The sequence below is a fragment of the Patella vulgata genome, chromosome 5, assembly GCF_932274485.2.
Source record: "Patella vulgata chromosome 5, xgPatVulg1.2, whole genome shotgun sequence".
NCBI classification, from domain to species: domain Eukaryota; kingdom Metazoa; phylum Mollusca; class Gastropoda; family Patellidae; genus Patella; species Patella vulgata.
The window spans coordinates 78,181,416-78,200,124 of record NC_065883.2 but is presented as its reverse complement, the minus strand read 5'-3'; the positions used below and the strand labels follow the sequence as shown (position 1 = coordinate 78,200,124).

Genomic DNA, 18,709 nt, shown 5'->3' with positions numbered 1-18,709 from the left:
TTAATAAAGCTTGGATAAGACGAACTTCCCTGATGAAATAAAGTTTGAATGGACGTGTTTCACATAAAGTTTCGATAACAAGGATTTTTGAAATAAAGTTTCAACCACACAGTCTTGGAGTAAAGTTTCATTTCGACTAGACGATCTTGAAATCAAGTTTTGACTAGGCGTATTTTCTTTTTGAAATCAACTTGCTACTAAATATGCTTACCCCTTGAAATAAAGTTTTGAATGAATTTGTTTTTCTACTTGAAATGAATTCTTTGTTGAATTTTATACATGAAAGGCTCTCGTATTTGAATATCAGATTAGCCAAGGAAAAACTATTGCGGACTTATTGGGAACGGGGTAGAAGTAGTTACGAACGGGTTTAATCTTGCTATGGACGGGCTTGGGCTGCTTTGAAATCGCAAATTTACTCGATCTGAACTGACTGTGGATGGGGTACAGACGAGATAGACGCATTGAAGACTGTTTATGAACGCACTAGGATCGTATTATAGACATTATTTACAGATTGTACCCCGAACACAACCCGTTTTACGATTTTACAGGACGTAGCGAGAACTAGATTGACGTGACAGGGGCTGTAGGGGTCTTTAGCTGTGGGACAAAACCGGAGGACCGGGAGAAAATTTAAAAGTTTGGACAGTCGTCCCTGCTTATCACGTACAAGCGGAGAATCGAAACCACGGCACTTGACTCAATGACAGAACTTATGATCTAGCGTGCACGCGTTAAGCCATTCGCCCCCCCCCCCCCACCACCACCATATTAAAGGAAGATGATCATAGAACACATTGTAACGTATAATTATGTCTGGTCCGTTACTCCATACTTTTACATTAATTCTGGGTCAGGACTACTTCAATCTGCGCTCTACTTAAAATTGAACTCTACCTATGACCAGTACAAACAGTAACAGGTGACAAAATGCCGTTTGGTTTCACAGATGATCCTGCATCAATTATTGCTACACTCGCCATATCATCGGCTTTAAAATACACGTTTAATATAGCCTCGTGGTTGTCGAAGAAGAAGCAGTATGAGTTGGTAGGCCATATAACACATATTAACAGTTATCCTATCAAGGCATGTGGTGGTATTGCTTTAAAAACAGCTGATGCTACCAGTCTGGGTATACGAGTCAATGGATTTTATGATAGGTAAGTATGTATGTAAATAATCAAGACTACATGTGTGGAATATCGGACGTGTCATATTTTAATAACAGAACAAAGTTTTTATGGGAAACCATCACTGATTTTATCACCTTAGCGTTATTAAGCGCATTTACGTGCACGTAAAAGATCCCTTGGAAGTTGAAATACAATATAAGAGTAGGCCGTAGTACCGCTGTTCTGGCAATATTTCCCTCAATAGCACACTATATGGCGTATGCTCGTCTTCAATATTCCAGTTGAAGCAGAACAGTAGGACGTTAAACCCACGTTCATTTCATTTAGTCCCCGTTAAAGGGAACTTGCTGATGTTGTTAACCTCGAGATATTATACTAATGATTTCAAACTCTAATGAACTATAAAAATAATAAAATACAATATTTCAACACAGCAGTGTATCGGACATTATCCCTTTCTTCCATTCTGTAGCCGCCCAGTCATGGCAGTGAGAAGGAGCCGTGTTTGGCTAACCTATACACCCCGTACCCCCCCCCCCTCCCACACACACACACACCCACACCCACACACACCCAAACAAATCCACACACACACATTTAAAGGCCCAAACTAACAGGTGGACTGCAATCAGATATTGTTCAGTCAAAGAATTGTATCCGGTGATTTTTTGCCAATCAACCCGGACAGATTTTACGGTCCACTTTAATTTTGTAAATAAAATATTAAAGTAGGCTGATCTGACCGACGGAGGAAATAATATATCTAATCGTTCAGATGGCATAAAAAAAACCCGAGGTTTCGTCTACGTACAATGCAATACACGCTCAGAGTACTCTGTGACACGCTGAAGAAAGTTGGAATTCGACATGAAAGTAGGCCGTAGCGACGCTGTCTTGGCAAAATATCCCCGGGGGCGGGAGGATGGCCGAATGGTTATTAGCACGTGCGCGCTGCATCATAAGGTCTGTCATTGAGTCAACTGGCGTGGTTTCGATTCCCGGGTTGTACGTGGCAAAGAGTAAGACCGTCTGTCCTACCTCGTGGGATTTCTCCGGTTCCTCCAGTTTCTTCCCACTGCTAAAGACCTCTACAAGCGAATTATTGAAATAAAATTGAACCAGGTGTTAGTCCAGAAATGGCCTAGTGTGTGACGATTGGACGTTAAACCTCATCTCACTCTCTCTCTCTCTCTCTTTCTCTCTCTCTCTCTCTCTCTCTCTCACTCTCTTTCGGGGCGGTGCAGAAAAGTAGGACGTTAAACCCACTTCCACCGAGCGTGATATCGTACACACGCGTTAAATCACATTTTATTTCCTTTTTAGACATTGGTTAGTGACAAAAGAAAATGGCGACTTTTTAACTGCGAGACAATATCCACAGTTGATTGTTGTCAGTACACGATATACTGATGATAACTTGGTTATTACAGCTCCAGGAATGACAGAATTAACAGTTCCACTTCATCCATCAACAGACAGATCTAAGGTCGTCAACTGCAGGTAACTCATCAAGCTCGGTTACACAAATTGGGCTAATTTGTCCCAAATAAAGTTTCATCAATAATTGACAGGACCGTATTAACCCATGGCTGAGGCCCTAGGCTTCGAGATTCTCTGGCATCCTCGACATCCCTCAATATCCGAAGCATGTATACGAAATGATTGAGCTTCCCATCTTTCGGATCGCAGGTAATTCTTACAGGTAATTCTTTATACTGATCAGAGTAGAGAAAGATGTCCCCCAAAAACAATCTGTGACGAGAAGTGCCAAGAAAATACGTAAACAAATATGTATGTTTGGAAAAGTACCTTAGTAAAAACAAATTTTATAATTTTTTATTCAAATTAAGTAGTGTGTAACAAGGTTAACATCGATAATTTCAAATGGTTAAAATTTTAACCTCATTCTTGGATTGGATGCCCCGATTAACTGTTCTTTCTATACACGTCACTGACTAAGTTATGGTTAATTTGATTAAAGTACAGATCTATATTTCGTTTCGTTTTTTTTTTTCTACTTTCGCTGGCCTACACTACATGAAGATCTGACCCGTTGTAGTAGAAGGTCGCGTCAGGGGCCATACGAGCGGTTTTTACTCTATGACGTCAGACATTTGATTAACCAATCAGCGTTGATGTTTCTAGTGGGTTACCCACAGTTTGGTGCACCTCACGCCAAAAACTCGCCGTAACAGACCGTTTCATTGACTAATCCCTCACATCAACCAGAACTCGGGTTATATAACAACTCTTCCAGATCTTCGTGTAGTAAAGACAAGTTAAACGAAATTTTGAACTATAGAAAATGAAACGAAAAAGGATCTCTACTTCTCTCTTAGGGTATGGAACAACCACCTTGAAGGGCAGGACTGTGGACAGGAAGCCAGTCGTTGGTTCAGTCAATATTTGATGGTGGATGGAATTCGTCTTCTGGTCTCCACACCTGAACTCATGAAATCACAGGCCAACTCAAGGAAAAACGCCTGGGGAAATATAGCATTACCTGGCGATCAGGTAAATACACACCTGGGGAAATATAGCTTTACCTGGCGACCAGGTAATGTATATAATATATCGATATAGTCTTCGTACCATGTATAACAAATCGAAATATTCTAAAACTTCAAATTTATATTTATTTTTACCGTCCATAATAAAATAAAATGATCAGTTTAAAACCAATATCCGGCCACTTTTCAAAACAATCACTGCAGTACCTCTGAAGGTTATCAACAGAATTATCGTGAAAATTAAATTTTTATTGTTACTGTCTTACATACCACAAATCGCGACTGTGGCGACCGACAGTGTGAGCCCTTATCTATCAATACTAATATTTGTGACTGTCGTTTGTCTGTCTGTCTGTTTGTCTGCCTGTTCGGGGTTGGCGGCTACACTAGGTCTGCCCCGAGTCTGAAATTTGGGGTAGAGGGGTAGCTCGGACTGGGGATAGGCCAGGTGGCGTTAGTCTACCACTTCCGGTTTCGGGTTCATGACCCCCGAGCGAAGTCGGGCATTCTTCTAGTATTATCATAAAATGTCTTTAACATTGTTTATCCTCAGTTAGGAGCGGGGGGTGGATGACTGAATGGTTAGCGTGCGCGCGCTGTATCATAAAGTCTGTCATTGAGTCGACTGGCGTGGTTTCGATTCCCTGGTTATACGTGACAATGAGTAGGGTCGCCTGTCCAACCTCGTGGGTTTTCTCTGGGTTCTCAGGTTTCCTCCCACTGCTAAAGACCCCTACGCGCAAGCGAATTATTGAAATAAAATTAAACCATATGTTAGTCCCGAAATGACCTAGTTTGTGTCGAGTAGACGTAAACCCCATCTCTCTCTCTCTCTCTCTCTCTCTCACCTCAGTTAGGATTGCAAAGATTTCATTTGGTTGTAGTATTAGTTGCTTACTAAATAAATAAATAAATAAATACAGAATTTGATCTAGAGATCTAGAGACCATGGTGGTATAGGTAACCTATAAATATCTTCTCAAACGTTCAAATTTCAGAAATCATGAATACACCATGTTTGAAATAATTCGCCATGCCCCCATCGCACTATGCTTCACACTCGGCATTTCATTCACCTTCACCCCTCCAATTCCCCCGCCCCTTTCCTCCTAGAAAACGTAGCCTTGGTCTAAGTGACATCATCTCTTTAAGTGTTTGTATTTATTAAAGGGAGGTTATCAGGATGAATGTTGTGGTTTTTTGATAATGAATCAAGCTTCAGTGACTGAACTGAACAACCATCTGAAGAATCCTGTGACATACAGAAACTTCCGACCTAATATTGTTATAGATGGTAAAACATCATTTGAAGAGGTGGGTGTTATAAATCATAATATAAAGAAATGAAATGAAATGGGGTTTAACGCCCAAAGGGGCTTATGAGTGCTATGAGGGACATTTTGCCTGGACAGCGGCACTACGACCTACTCTTATTTTGAAATTATCACTGTTAACTTTGTTGCAAAAGCTTTTCTCTCTAAGTTGAATACAAAGTGTGTTTTATCTGTTTTGAGATATTTAAAATGTCTTTCCGTTCTCGCCGTTTTGAGTACCGGGTACTAGATTTCGGGTCATTCGATCAAGGACTTGGGCCAGGGAATAACGTAAGCAAAGCAAACCACTGAGAAACATTTCTCTGTTGTATGCCATCAACCGTTTTTAAGGAGGTTCGGTTATTACAGTCTTTGTTTTGTATAATGTTTTGTATAATGAAATGAAATGAAATGAAATGGGGTTTAACGTCCTACTGTTCTGCTCCTAAACTGGGCTAATGAAGACGGGCATACGCCATACAGTGTGCTGTGGGGGAAATTTTGCCCGGACAGCGGCACTATCGCCTACTCTTACATCGAATTCCAACTGCCAAGGGATCTTTTACGTGCATTCCAATGTATACACGGGACCTCGGTTTTTCGTCTCATCCGAAGGACTAGACAACTGTCCTTGTCAGGCCTTCCGTCCTGCATCACTGACAAGGGGAAACCACACCGGAGTTTTGTATAATGTTTTGTATAATTTTTTTTGTATAATGCTTTGTTTCTGTGGTATAATATTCTGCCATATTATATCATCTAAATGTTTGTTTTTTTATTATTTTGACCTCATGTTACACCTTTTTTTATGTCCAGGTGAATAAATTTACGGATATTTTCAGGATAATTGGAAGGAGTTATTGATAGGTAAAAAGGTGAACATTAGAATGTTAGAACCCTGCACCAGGTAAGTATAATTATATCTACTTCATAAACCATTTTATAATTCAAAGACGATTCCTAGGAGCAATACCAAAGATATTTAGTGTAGGTAGAAAGTCATATAGAACCCGTTATCCTAGTCCTGTAGAAACCGGTATCCTAGTCATATAGAAACCGTTATCATAGTCATATAGAAACCGTTATCCTAGTCATCTAGAAACCGTTATCCTAGTCCTCTAGAAACCGTTATCCTAGTCCCGTAGAAACCGCCATCCTAGTCATATAGAAACCGCCATCCTAGTCATATAGAAACGGCCAGTCTAGTCATATAGAAACCGTTATCCTAGTCCTGTAAAAACGGCCACCCTAGTCCCGTAGATTTGCGTATTAAACCCGCTGAAATCAACAGCTTTCCTGTGACATCTGGGACTTTTAAAATTTTCGAACATAACTGCCCTTGATCAATTAGAAAAAAAAACGTTTTGTGTTTCTAGAGGCCTAGGTTATTATCAAGCGTGTATGTTTATGAATTAAAGAATAATCTTGATTTCCAATGTAATTGTTGTCGGAGTTGGCGCCCTTGATCTATTTTTAAACTCGCGTGGACGCTATAGGTATCATTGGATCGACTAGAAATTGATACATTCTCCACACGCTATCCAGCATTCGGACTGCAAGGGAAGACAACTCTGGGAGATTGAATTACGTCACATGTATTTACAATTCCAGATGTTTAGTGACGACAGTGGACCCGGAGAAAGGTGTTAAAAGTGAAGATGGCGAACCATTAAAAACCCTGTCAACGTAAGATAAATATTTTATTCTATATGTTCCCCATGCCAGTGATACCGTAGCGAGTGTCGGGCACTGAACAGTGTCTAGTCGTTCGGATGGTACGAGAAACCGAGGTTGGGATTAGAAATAAGAGTAGGTCGCCGTGGGGAAAAGGAACGGATTTCGAGGCGGGCGAACCATTTAGTATAATGGACTATGTGTTTTGGGATGCATGGCAGGCAGACCCCCTGGGTAATAGTTTTGGTTTTATGTGGTTTTAATGTTTATTAATAGTAAGTGCAGGAAGACCGCACTAGACACAAACAAAGCCCATAAGACACGTGGACAGGCAGTAAACAACAGACGTATATCAGATCAAGTGAATAGATCCGAGGTCCTGCCCTATACCATCACTGACCTGTAGAATCTTAGGCTTGTGATGATACAAGCAAACTGACAATACAACAAACAAACTCACAATACAGCAAACTGACTATACAACAAACAAACTGACAATACAACAAACTGACTATACAACAAACAAACTCACAATACAACAAACAAACTGACAATACAACAAACAAACTCACAATACAACAAACTGACTATACAACAAACAAACTCACAATACAACAAACTGACTATACAACAAACAAACTCACAATACAGCAAACTCACAATACAACAAACAAACTCACAATACAGCAAACTCACAATACAACAAACAAACTCACAATACAACAAACTGACTATACAACAAACAAACTCACAATACAACAAACTGACTATACAACAAACAAACTCACAATACAGCAAACTCACAATACAACAAACTCACAAAACAGCAAACTCACAATACAACAAACAAACTCACAATACAGCAAACTGACTATACAACAAACAAACTCACAATACAACAAACTGACTATACAACAAACAAACTCACAATACAACAAACTGACTATACAACAAACAAACTCACAATACAGCAAACTCACAATACAACAAACAAACTCACAATACAGCAAACTCACAATACAACAAACAAACTCACAATACAGCAAACTGACTATACAACAAACAAACTCACAATACAACAAACTGACTATACAACAAACAAACTCACAATACAGCAAACTCACAATACAACAAACAAACTCACAATACAGCAAACTCACAATACAACAAACAAACTCACAATAAAACAAACAAACAATAAAACAAACTCACAAACTCACTCACAATAAAACAAACTCACAATACAACAAACAAACAATAAACAATAAAACAAACTCACAATACAACAAACAATAAAACAAATAAACAATAAAACAAACTCACAATACAACAAACAAACAATAAAACAAACTCACAATACAACAAACAAACAATAAAACAAACTCACAATAAAACAGACAAACTCACTCACAATAAAACAAACTCACAATACAACAAACAAACAATAAACAATAAAACAAACTCACAATATAACAAACTCAAAATTAAACAAACTTACAATAAAACAAATCACAATAAAACAAACTCACAATAAAACAAACAAACAATAAAACAAACAAACTCAAAATAAAACAAACAAACTCAAAATAAAACAAACAAACAATAAAACAAATAAACTCACAAACTCACTCACAATAAAACAAACTCACAATAAAACAAACAAACTTACAATAAAACAAACAATAAAACAAACTCACAATAAAACAAACAAACTCACAATAAAACAAACAAACTTACAATAAAACAAAGAAAAACAATGAATACAAAAATGCACAATAGAAATGAAGGATTTGTCTTGGTGGTCGTCGTTTCTTCCTGTCTTCCCCTCACCTTTAAAATATTTATGCTTTGTGTTTTTCAGGATACGATGTTACAAGAAGTATGGCAAATCACCACTATTGGGTATGCTGGGGACTGCTGATGAACCGGGTAGAATTAGTCTGGGTGATCCTGTCTACGCTATTCGTAAATAAACCTGGTAGACTTAGTCTACGCTATTCGTAAATAAACACGTGATTCGTTTATATTATAAACATAGAATGAAATCCATACTATAGTTATATATATACTATTATATAAACACTTTATTATTTTGTAATTTGGTAGAGAATGGGTGGGGGTGATGGGGGTCGGTAGGGCTAAGTCTGATGCGTGTACTTATAGAGTCTGGGGGCTGTCATTGCTTTCGATACCAGTACCAGTACCACAGACGTCTGTGACGTGGCAAATATTTTTAAAATAACATTAGGCCTAAGCTATATGACTAAGTGTCATGTCTAAAATCTGTTTCGACCATGTAGTCTGAATCCGATTTCTAATTCAAGGGCAAATAACTCGCCTGAAACCGATTCAAGTTCACTCGACACAAACTAGGTCATTTCGGGACTAACACGTGGTTCAATTTTATCTCAATAATTCGCTTGCGCGTACGGGTCTTTAGCACTGGGAGGAAACCGGAGGGCCCGGGAAAAACCCATGTGGTTGGACAGGCGGCCCTACTCCTTAACACCTACAACCAGGGAATCGAAACCAAACCAGTTGACTCAATGACAGACCTAATGATACAGCGCGCCCGAGTTAACCATTCGGCCATCTAACCTCCCCCATTGACAAAGAGAAACCATGCTGAAAACAATGGGCTGGTTCAAATTATCATTAATGTATTTGTATGACAGATAAAGATGGCGATGTACAATCTAAAAACAATGCGAAATTAAAATGTCCATAACATAAGTTCGAATTGATCGATTTGAATAAAATTTTGTTTTTATTGTTTTGATTAAATGTCGTCTTAGATTGTATTCTCAACCTTTATTCTGGCGTGTTGGTGCTTTATTACACAATATGTCATATCTTTTAAACTTTGGGACAATGTCTAGTCGTTCGAATGGGACGAACAACCGCGGCACGATGTACACATTGGCGTACACGTAAAAGATCCCTTGGCAGTTGGAATTCGAAATAAGAGTAGGCCGTAGCGCCAATGTCCTGACAAAATTTCCCCCACATCACACTATATGGCGTATGCCCGTCTTCATTAGCCTAGACTGAGAAGGGCAGTGGGACGTTAAACGCCATTTTATACGAAAGTGAAACGTAAACACTTTATTTAAACAAGTTTCCTTAAAGCATAAACTGGATCGCCAACATGGATGGGTCCTGCAGCATCAATCGTGGCATTTACACCAAATATAGGACTGGTACCATACTTATCAAAACAACGAAATCTGAAAAAAATATTGTTCAAATTACCTAATACTCAGAATTGTGTTTACTCTATTTCAAAACTTCATTAGAATTGTGTTGAAATTAAAACTAGCTAGAACTGTGTTGAATTCCAAACTAGCTGGAACTGTGTTGACTTCCTTCAAAACTATGTTAGAACTGTGTTGTTGACGTTAAAATTACGTTAGCATTGTGTTGACGTTAAAATTACGTAAGAATTGTGTTGACGTTAAAATTACGTTAGAATTGTGTTGAAGTTAAAACTGCGTTAGAATTCTGTTGACGTTACGTTAAAACTTCGTTACAATTGTGTTGACGTAAACGCGACGTTAGAATATATATGGACATTAAAACCACGCTAGAATGTTTTTGACGGAAACACGACGTTAGAATACATCTGGACGTTAAACCTTTACTAGAATGATCAAGATGTTAAATCTGAACTAGGATTTTGTAATCAAATGGGTATGTACGAGTACTTACGTTTTTAAAGTTTTTAAAGGCTCTCCAGATTGACTGAGTTCTCCAGTAGAAGAGTTGACAGTAGTCATTTTACATCTAAAACAACAGGGAAAACAGAAAATCTTACTGTATTCTATAAACATTAGAGCTATGTGAAATTAAATAATGGGCCGATTGTTTTGACTTGGGTTTCAGAAGCCTAAACCATTGGCGTAAAGATGTTTTCATTTGACAAGCACTCGTGAGTTTTGTCTGGGTCAACATTTGATACAAGGTATTAATGATACAGGTATATTTTAATGATACAGGTATATTTTAATGATACAGGTATATTTTAATGATACAGGTATATTTTACCTGGTACAATGTATTGATGATACAGGTATATTTTACCTGCTACAATGATATAGTGTATCTTTACCGGGTACAATGATCCAGGTATATTTTAACTGATACAATGTATTAATGATCTGGCACAAGGTATTAATGACACAGGTATAATTTACCTGGTACAAGGTATTAATAATACAGGTATAATTTACCTGGTGCAAGGGTCCAATAATCTCATCTCTACAGTTTCACCAATTTTTATTACCTGCCAATTATCCTACAAATTACAATATCATACTATATAATACACTAGTATTAAAATATCATACAATATAATACACTAGTATTACAATACCATACTATATAATACACTAGTATTACAATATCATACAGATAAACAGTATTACAGTATCATACCATATAATACACTAGTATTACAATATCATACCATATAATACACTAGTATTACAATAATAAATAAAGATAATCATACTTTACAAATAGTATTACAATATCATACCATATAATATATACAATCATACTATACAACTAGTATTACAATACCATATAATACATATAACTATAATTACAATATTATACTATATAATACAGATTCACGGGGTGGGGGGGGTAGGGCTCGTTCGTTCGTGGAGTTTAATGTCCGCTTCTATGAGTCCTTGTTCTTGCTTATATTCTACTATCAGCCATGTCAAGGATAGCATCCGGTGTAAAGTCACGTGGTAGTAGAAGTAAGGCAACAACAACCGGCATCTCAATCTGGTTAAAATACAGATCTATATTAGGTTTCTTTTTTATTCTGTCAACGGCCTACACTACATGAAGATCTGACCGGTTGTACTGGAAGGTCGTGTCAGGGGTCATACGGGTCGCTTTTGACCTTATAACGTCGGACATTGATTAATCAATCAGCGTTGACGTTTCTAGTCGTTTACCCACAGTTCCGTGTAACTCACGTTAAAAACTCACCGTAACAGATCCACAGTTCCGTGCACTTCACGCCAAAAACTCACCGTGACAGACCGTTTTATTGGCTAATCACTCACATCAACCAGAACGCGAGTTATATAACAAGTAAAGACAAGTAAAACGAATTTTTGAGCAATAAAAAACGAAACGAAATAGGATCTGTCGGCATTATTCAGTGAGGTACCGCGGCTCTCTATTTATCTCGGGCATACATTTATAAATAGAGTTATTGAAAAATCCTGGGGAACCATTTTGTCCAACATCGGGATCGAACTCCGGACCTCCTAATTAGTCGGCAACCGCGTTAATCACTAAGCCACCGTGGTTAGCTGTTGACCGTCAAATGGTGTGTTGTTATTTATAACTATATTAGATCTGAAGTTAGTTATTTTGGACTTACCTCGTCAAATGGCGTGTTCTTATCTATAACTATACTAGATCTGAAGTTAGTTATTTTGGACTTACCTCGTCAAATAGTGTGCTGTTATATTGGACTTACCTCTTCAAATGGTGTGCTGTTATATTGGACTTACCTCATCAAATGGTGTGTTGTTATATTGGACTTACCTCGTCAAATGGTGTGTTGTTATATTGGACTTACCTCGTCAAATGGTGTGTTGTTGTCTATAACTATATTGGGTCTGAAGTTTGTTATTTTGACCGGCGACGAGAGTTTAGAGTTCAGTTGCTGTAGCGACGCTGTGTTAAAGACTAGATAGGCACAGAAATCACTAAACGCTGCCTGAAAAACAAAAACAGTTCTAAACAATGGAAATACTTTCTCACTTCATAGACTGAAAGAGAAATTGATATGAAATGGGGTTTAACGTCCAACTTTTCTGGCACACCAATAGGGCTAATGAACGCGGGCATACGCCGTGTCGTGTGCTATTTGGGAAATTTATAGTCTACTTTTATTTTGAATTTCAATTGGCAGAGGTCTTTAACACGGTTAAATCTTTTTGATAAGGCTAACTTCAGGTTTGGTCAAAGGTCACGATCGAGATGTAAAGAGGGCTAGTGTTAATCCCAACCCTAACCCTACGCCTTACCCTAAACCTAACCCACAATTCTCGGCAACAATCACGTGCCCTAACCCTGTTTACATCACGTGACCTTGAGGAAATATGCATTTGGCTTTGTCAAATAGACAGAAACGACAAGCAACTGGGACATACTTTTGATCTACCTGTCTGTATCATACAATTTGATTAAAACAAAGATCCTATTTCGTTTCGTTTTTTATAGTTCAAAATTTAGTTTTACTTGTCTTTGCTAATGCTACACTAGGATCTGGAAGAGTTGTTATATAACCCGCGTTCTGGTTGATGTGAGAGATTAGCCAAAGAAACAATCTGTTACGGCGAGTTTTTTGGCGTGAGGTGGACGGAACTGTGGGTAACCCATTAGAAACATTAACAAGGGTTAATCAAATGTCTGACGTCATAGGGTCAAAAGCCGCTCGTATGACCTCTGACGCGACCTTCACTACAAATAGTCAGATCTTCATGTAGTAGAAGCTATCGAAAGTATAAAAAAATGAAACGAAATATAGATCTGTATTTTAGTCAGATTGTGTGCCATATTACCTGATCACCTGGTAGTGCCGGCTTTCCCCACGGTTTCTCCACTAGCGATGAATCTCGTTTTTCTAACTCCGGAGCCGAAAATACAAGTCGTAGTCCATCAATTCCCAAGAATTTACTCAACCAGGTACCAGCTTCTTGTCCACAATCTAGACCAAATGTTTTATCGCCCCATACACTGGAAAATAAACATCTTAAATTACGATCATGGGTAGGGTACAGGGTGGAAATAGGTTGGGGTGTATAGTGGAAACTAGCTGGGATGAATAGTGGAAACTGGCTGGGATGGATAATGGAAACGTGCTGGGATGTATAGTGGAAACTGGTTGGGATGGATAGTGGAAACCGGCTGGGATGGATAATGGAAACATGCTGGGATGTAGAGTGGAAACCTGCTGGATAGTGGAAACTTGCTGGGATGAATAATGGAAACTGGCTGGGATAGATAGTGGAAACTGGCTGGGATGGATAATGGAAACATGCTGGGATGTATAGTGGAAACTGGCTGGGATGGATAGTGGAAACAGATGCGATGTAGAGTGCAGACAGGTTGGAAACATTGTAAACTGGTTGGAAACAGGTTTGAATATATAGTTGGAACTGCCTCCGATATATACTAAAAACAAATCGGAGTTTTCGCTTTTAAAATCAATTTAATGACTATAATATTTTATGCTACTTACCGACAAGGTAGAATTTTAGACTTATTCAATGGTAGATTTATTGGTACATTTAATACAGGCATTCCATCAGCCTTGATCTGTAAATTGTTACCATTATAGTTTACTTGGATCACCGCCATCTTGGGTTCTTGTCGTTGTGTAAGAAAATCGCCATTTGATTTTATCACCATCCAGTGCCTAAAGATATTATCAACTGTTTTACGATTCAGATCATTCAGATATTTCACTTGAGGACCCTCCCAATCCCCTCCCTCCATCACTACTAGAGGACGATGAGGATACGCCCACAAATGCACAAATGCACAAATATCAAAAGGGGCTGAGATCTTTGGGATATAAAGATATGTTTTAAGTTTCATCAAACCTTCGTATTACATACTTTTACACAATTTGCATACAAATTTGGCAGTTTCATTTCAATTTTCCCGAAATTCGAATTACAATCAAGGGCCATGATTCAGGAAGTTACCATCCGATATGCGCGAATATCGATAGGAACAAAGATCTTTGGGTTATAAACATGCATTTCAAGTTTCATCAAAATCGGATTTAAAAATGTGACCTCTTGTAGCACAATCGTCGTTCCGAAATTGTTTTTAAATTTATAGACAAGGAATAGAGAAATAAGATGGCTTTATATTTCATTAATTAATATCTTTGGCAAGTTAGTAATTTCAAACATATTCACATATGCAGTGTGTACTAAATCACCTTATGGTATAAATGGCATATTGTTATATACTATTCAAAAAAAGTAGGGGATATTTGATTTTTAAGTGTTATTAAAGTCACCTAATGAAACTGACGAAGAAACAAATGACAAAATGAAATGAAGTTCACATTCATCGATTTATTCCAAATGATCGTTAGACTAAGTAAGGCACAGACTGACCATTATAAGGGTAAAATGATACCCGGGGTCAAACAGCAAAGTTACCACAGCATCACAACCAAGTCAGTAACGGGTAAATCCTCCTCTGTTTGCCAAACAAGCATTGATCCGACGTGGCATACTCCTAATGAGACGTCTAAGGTCATTTTGGTCCAGATTGTCCCATTCCTGTTGCAACGCAGCAGGAAGTTCTTGGACATTGGCAGGACGTTGTTGACGTTGACGTAACCTCTGTCCAAGCATGTCCCAGACATGCTCGATGGGGGAGAGGTCGGGACTCAGTGCTGGCCAAGGTAATGTGGTGATGTTCTGTTGTTGGAGGTAACCTGTAACGACCCTGGCCCTGTGACATCTTGCGTTGTCATCCTGGAAGATGAAACGGCGGCCATGACGTCGTGCGAACGGCACAACATGGACTGCCAAGATGTTGTCCCGGTAGTACTGGCCTGTAACACGCCCTGCAACAACATGTAAAGCCGTTCTTCCAGCAACAGTGATGCCTCCCCACACCATAACAGAACCACCCCCAAATCGATCATGTCTGATGACGTTAACGTCTTGGAAGCGCTCGTTTCGACGACGCCACACCCTCCTACGTCTGTCCAAAAAATTAACAGTGAACCTTGACTCATCTGAAAACATCACATTGCTCCAGCGTCGATTATCCCAGTGTTGACGATCCCTACACCAACGACGTCTTGCCTGAATGTGATGATCTCTCAAACAAGGGATCACGCGAGGACGTCGGGCGCGAAGGTGACCCCTATGCAGTCGATTCCGAATCGTCTGGCCACTCACTCTCACACCAGTGTCTGTTTGAAGACGAGCGCTGATCTGATTTGCTGTGATGACACGATTTCTCAAGGCCAAGGTAGGGATAAATCGGTCCTGGGCTTGAGTTGTCGCCCTTGGTCGACCTGAGCGTGGTCTGTCCTGTACAGATTGTGTATCACGGTATCTGGACTATAGCCTGCTTATGACAGACTGAGAAACATTCATCGTCCGCGCCACAACCGCCTGTGTTGTGCCGATCTGTAGCATGCCAAGGGCACGTAACCTTTCATTTTGGGTAAGCCGACGCATATCAAAATTTGTTTTCTGGTCACTAAAACAATTAAACTGATGTTTCCACCCTGGAATTCAATGCCACAATGACTGTAACATTCAAAGTCAGAGTCGTGCAAATCTTGGGTTGGACCCCCATGATGATCCCAAGTATCACCTGCATTCCATGCGGTAGCTATTGGTGCGTTTGGGCGTCACATGTAACTGGAAATGTTTCTTCTGTTAGGTTCTATAGTGACTTTTTTCGTAGTCATTTGCATATTTTAGTATTATGCCCCCAAAATCAAATATCCCCTACTTTTTTTGAATAGTATATAAAAAAGAGTTATTTAGTCATAACATGTGTCTATAAAATACCCCGAGATTACACGTGAGTGGAATTATTCTAATTCCATCATTTAGCTTAAAGTAACCAATCATATCGTTAATTACACAAGTTCAGGGCCATGATCACACTTCATTGTGCGTGATATTCATATGCCTTTAAAAGAAACCGTGGAACTCTGTAAGACAGACTTTTATTAGATTCCAGAGAGGTTCCATCTGAGTTCCTAGACAGTCGCGAGGCTCGGTAGGCTGGAGAAATGGTTTTGCTAATATTGTAATCTGAGCTTGTATACATGTATTCGGCTATGCTATATAAAATGTAGACACAAACTGTTGCATTGTTATTCCTGGTAAGAAAAACGTCTTGAGAAACCATTAAGAAGTAAATACACAACGTGAAGCAGAAGTAAAGACAGCTAGAGACAAATTCTAGACGATCACAAGGCTACAGAAATATGTAGTAAGAAAAGATGCATGGGTCGTATGTAAGATGTGGCGACCGGTTTTTGGAATTCTCGCTCTCCACGTCAGACAGAAAAACCTATGGTGCTACACTCTAGGGGTTGGACAGGCGATCCTACTCCTTATGACGTACAACCGGGGAATCAAAACCACGCCAGTTGACTCAATGACACACCTTATGATACAGCGCGCACGTACTAACCATTCGGCCATCAAACCCAGCTCTGGAGTTTAAGACTACAGTGCGTGCAAGAAAGACGGGGTCAACAATGAAATGAAGTGAAATAGGGATTAACGTCCTACTGTTCTGCTCCAGCAGAGCCGACTTCCTGGCAAAATTTACCTCATAGCACACTTGGCAGTTGGAATTCGAAACATACCATAGTGCTGCTGCCCAGGCAAAATTGCCCTCGTAGCACAGTGTATGGCATATACCCGTCTTCATTAGCCCAGTCGGTGCAGAAAAGTAGGACGCTAAACCTCAACTCATTCCATCTGATCCTTTCATCTCAATTGCCCTCGTAGCACAGTGTATGGCATATACCCGTCTTCATTAGCCCAGTCGGTGCAGAAAAGTAGGACGCTAAACCTCAACTCATTCCATCTGATCCTTTCATCTCAATTTTGGGTGCTTTTCTTTATAAAATGGGGGGGGGGGCGGGGTGCGGTACAAAAAGGGGCAGCTACATTCAATTGGATTGGGTGAAGCCGGGGGGGGGGGGCACTAGGGGGCACCCCCTGTTCCCTTCCTAGACCTGGCCTTGATACTGCAGCAGCCTATATTGTCACCTTTAACTGGATTGACCGCAAACTAAATATATTTTTACAGATTTGGCGCTCCATACACATGCAACAATTTTACGCTATTGACCCAAAATCTCTTCTAAAAGAACATACCTATCTGTGACCTCTTGAACTTTGACACCAAGTCTGGAACATTCGCCAGCTTCTAGTTGAAATCCACCGCATGATTTAACAGGATAGCAATATACGGCAGAGACCTGTCCGACATATTCAAAACTTTTACTCCTTTTCCATCGAGCGAAAACCCCAAATAGATATTTAGTCAGTGCAAGCGATGCTAGTGACGTAAAGATATGAGCTGGATTCGACTGATCGAGCATTTTAACTAAATTGTGCCGAATGGGTTCTCAATCTGCTGGAGTTCTGTGATCGATATGGAATAATATGGTTTAGACCGACTGTCTTAATGATCTTGGTCGATTGCCTCAATTTAGTCCCGACCTCATATATCTAATCATACAGTCTGTAACTAGATAGATGGGGGTTATTACTGATAAATAAATCAGTTTTAAGAAAATAGGCCAAACTATGGAACACCGATGCGGTCAAGACTAAAATACGTGCCATAGGCGTAGTTTATCGTGACATGGGGTTTAACGTGCTACTGTTCTGTTCCTACGGGGCTAATGAGGGAAATTTTGCCCGGACAGTGGCGCTAACGGCCTACTCTTATTTCGAATTCCAACTTTCAAGGGAATTTTTACGTGCATAACAATGTGTACACGGGACCTCTGTTTTCGTACCTTCCGAACGACTAGATGCTGGCCTTCCCCATTCTCCGTGCACCACTGACGATGGGAAATCACGCTGGAAAATCCCGGCGAACGTCTCGGCTTGCACAGGAATCGAACCCAGGTCCTCCTTCTTCGTGAACATGCGCCTTATTAACTGAATCAACGTTCCTCCCCTGATTATCGCCGTGTTTCAGTCTACCCAGTCAAGGGGGGTTGGATGGCCGGATGGTTAGCACGTGCGCGCTGTATCCTCGGTTGTACGTGACAAGGAGTAGGGTCGCCTGTCTAGCCTCGTGGGTTTTCTCCGGGTCCTCCGGTTTCCTCCCACTGCTAAAGACCCCTACGCGCAAGCGAATTATTGAAATAAAATTGAACCATGTGTTAGTCCCGAAATAACCTAGTTTGTGTCGAGTGGACGTTAAACCCCATTTCTCTCTCTTTCTCTACCCAGTCAATTTGGTAGCATCAGAATACTGGTGACTACAAGGTAAATAAGCCACCGACGCTGTACTGAAA

General features: G+C 39.7%; 2 protein-coding genes across 4 annotated transcripts; one reads left to right on the top strand and one right to left on the bottom strand.

Annotated features, from left to right (window-relative positions):
- Nucleotides 1–856: 856 nt before the first annotated feature.
- Nucleotides 857–9,437, top strand: LOC126821707 (mitochondrial amidoxime reducing component 2). Its single transcript, XM_050550198.1, has 7 exons — nt 857–1,166; nt 2,463–2,639; nt 3,479–3,653; nt 4,820–4,963; nt 5,805–5,869; nt 6,574–6,648; nt 8,498–9,437. Exons 1-7 carry the CDS (start codon nt 934–936, stop codon nt 8,607–8,609), a joined length of 981 nt encoding a protein of 326 aa, XP_050406155.1. The 5' UTR covers nt 857–933; the 3' UTR covers nt 8,610–9,437.
- Nucleotides 9,438–9,726: 289 nt separating this feature from the next.
- LOC126821708 (mitochondrial amidoxime reducing component 2) lies at nt 9,727–17,981 on the bottom strand. 3 transcript variants are annotated; one of them, XM_050550200.1, is made up of 7 exons: nt 17,553–17,981; nt 13,910–14,086; nt 13,230–13,404; nt 12,242–12,382; nt 10,866–10,930; nt 10,345–10,419; nt 9,727–9,863 (listed from the first exon to the last, which is right to left on the bottom strand). In XM_050550200.1, the coding sequence occupies exons 1-7, from the start codon at nt 17,777–17,779 to the stop codon at nt 9,746–9,748; spliced, it is 978 nt and encodes a 325-aa protein (XP_050406157.1). In that variant the 5' UTR covers nt 17,780–17,981; the 3' UTR covers nt 9,727–9,745. The 3 variants fall into 3 exon arrangements, with proteins under 3 accessions (XP_050406157.1, XP_050406158.1, XP_055957255.1); XM_050550201.1 differs by lacking the exon at nt 12,242–12,382; XM_056101280.1 differs by lacking the exon at nt 17,553–17,981 and having other exon boundaries at nt 13,910–14,181.
- Between the last annotated feature and the right edge of the window lie 728 nt (nt 17,982–18,709).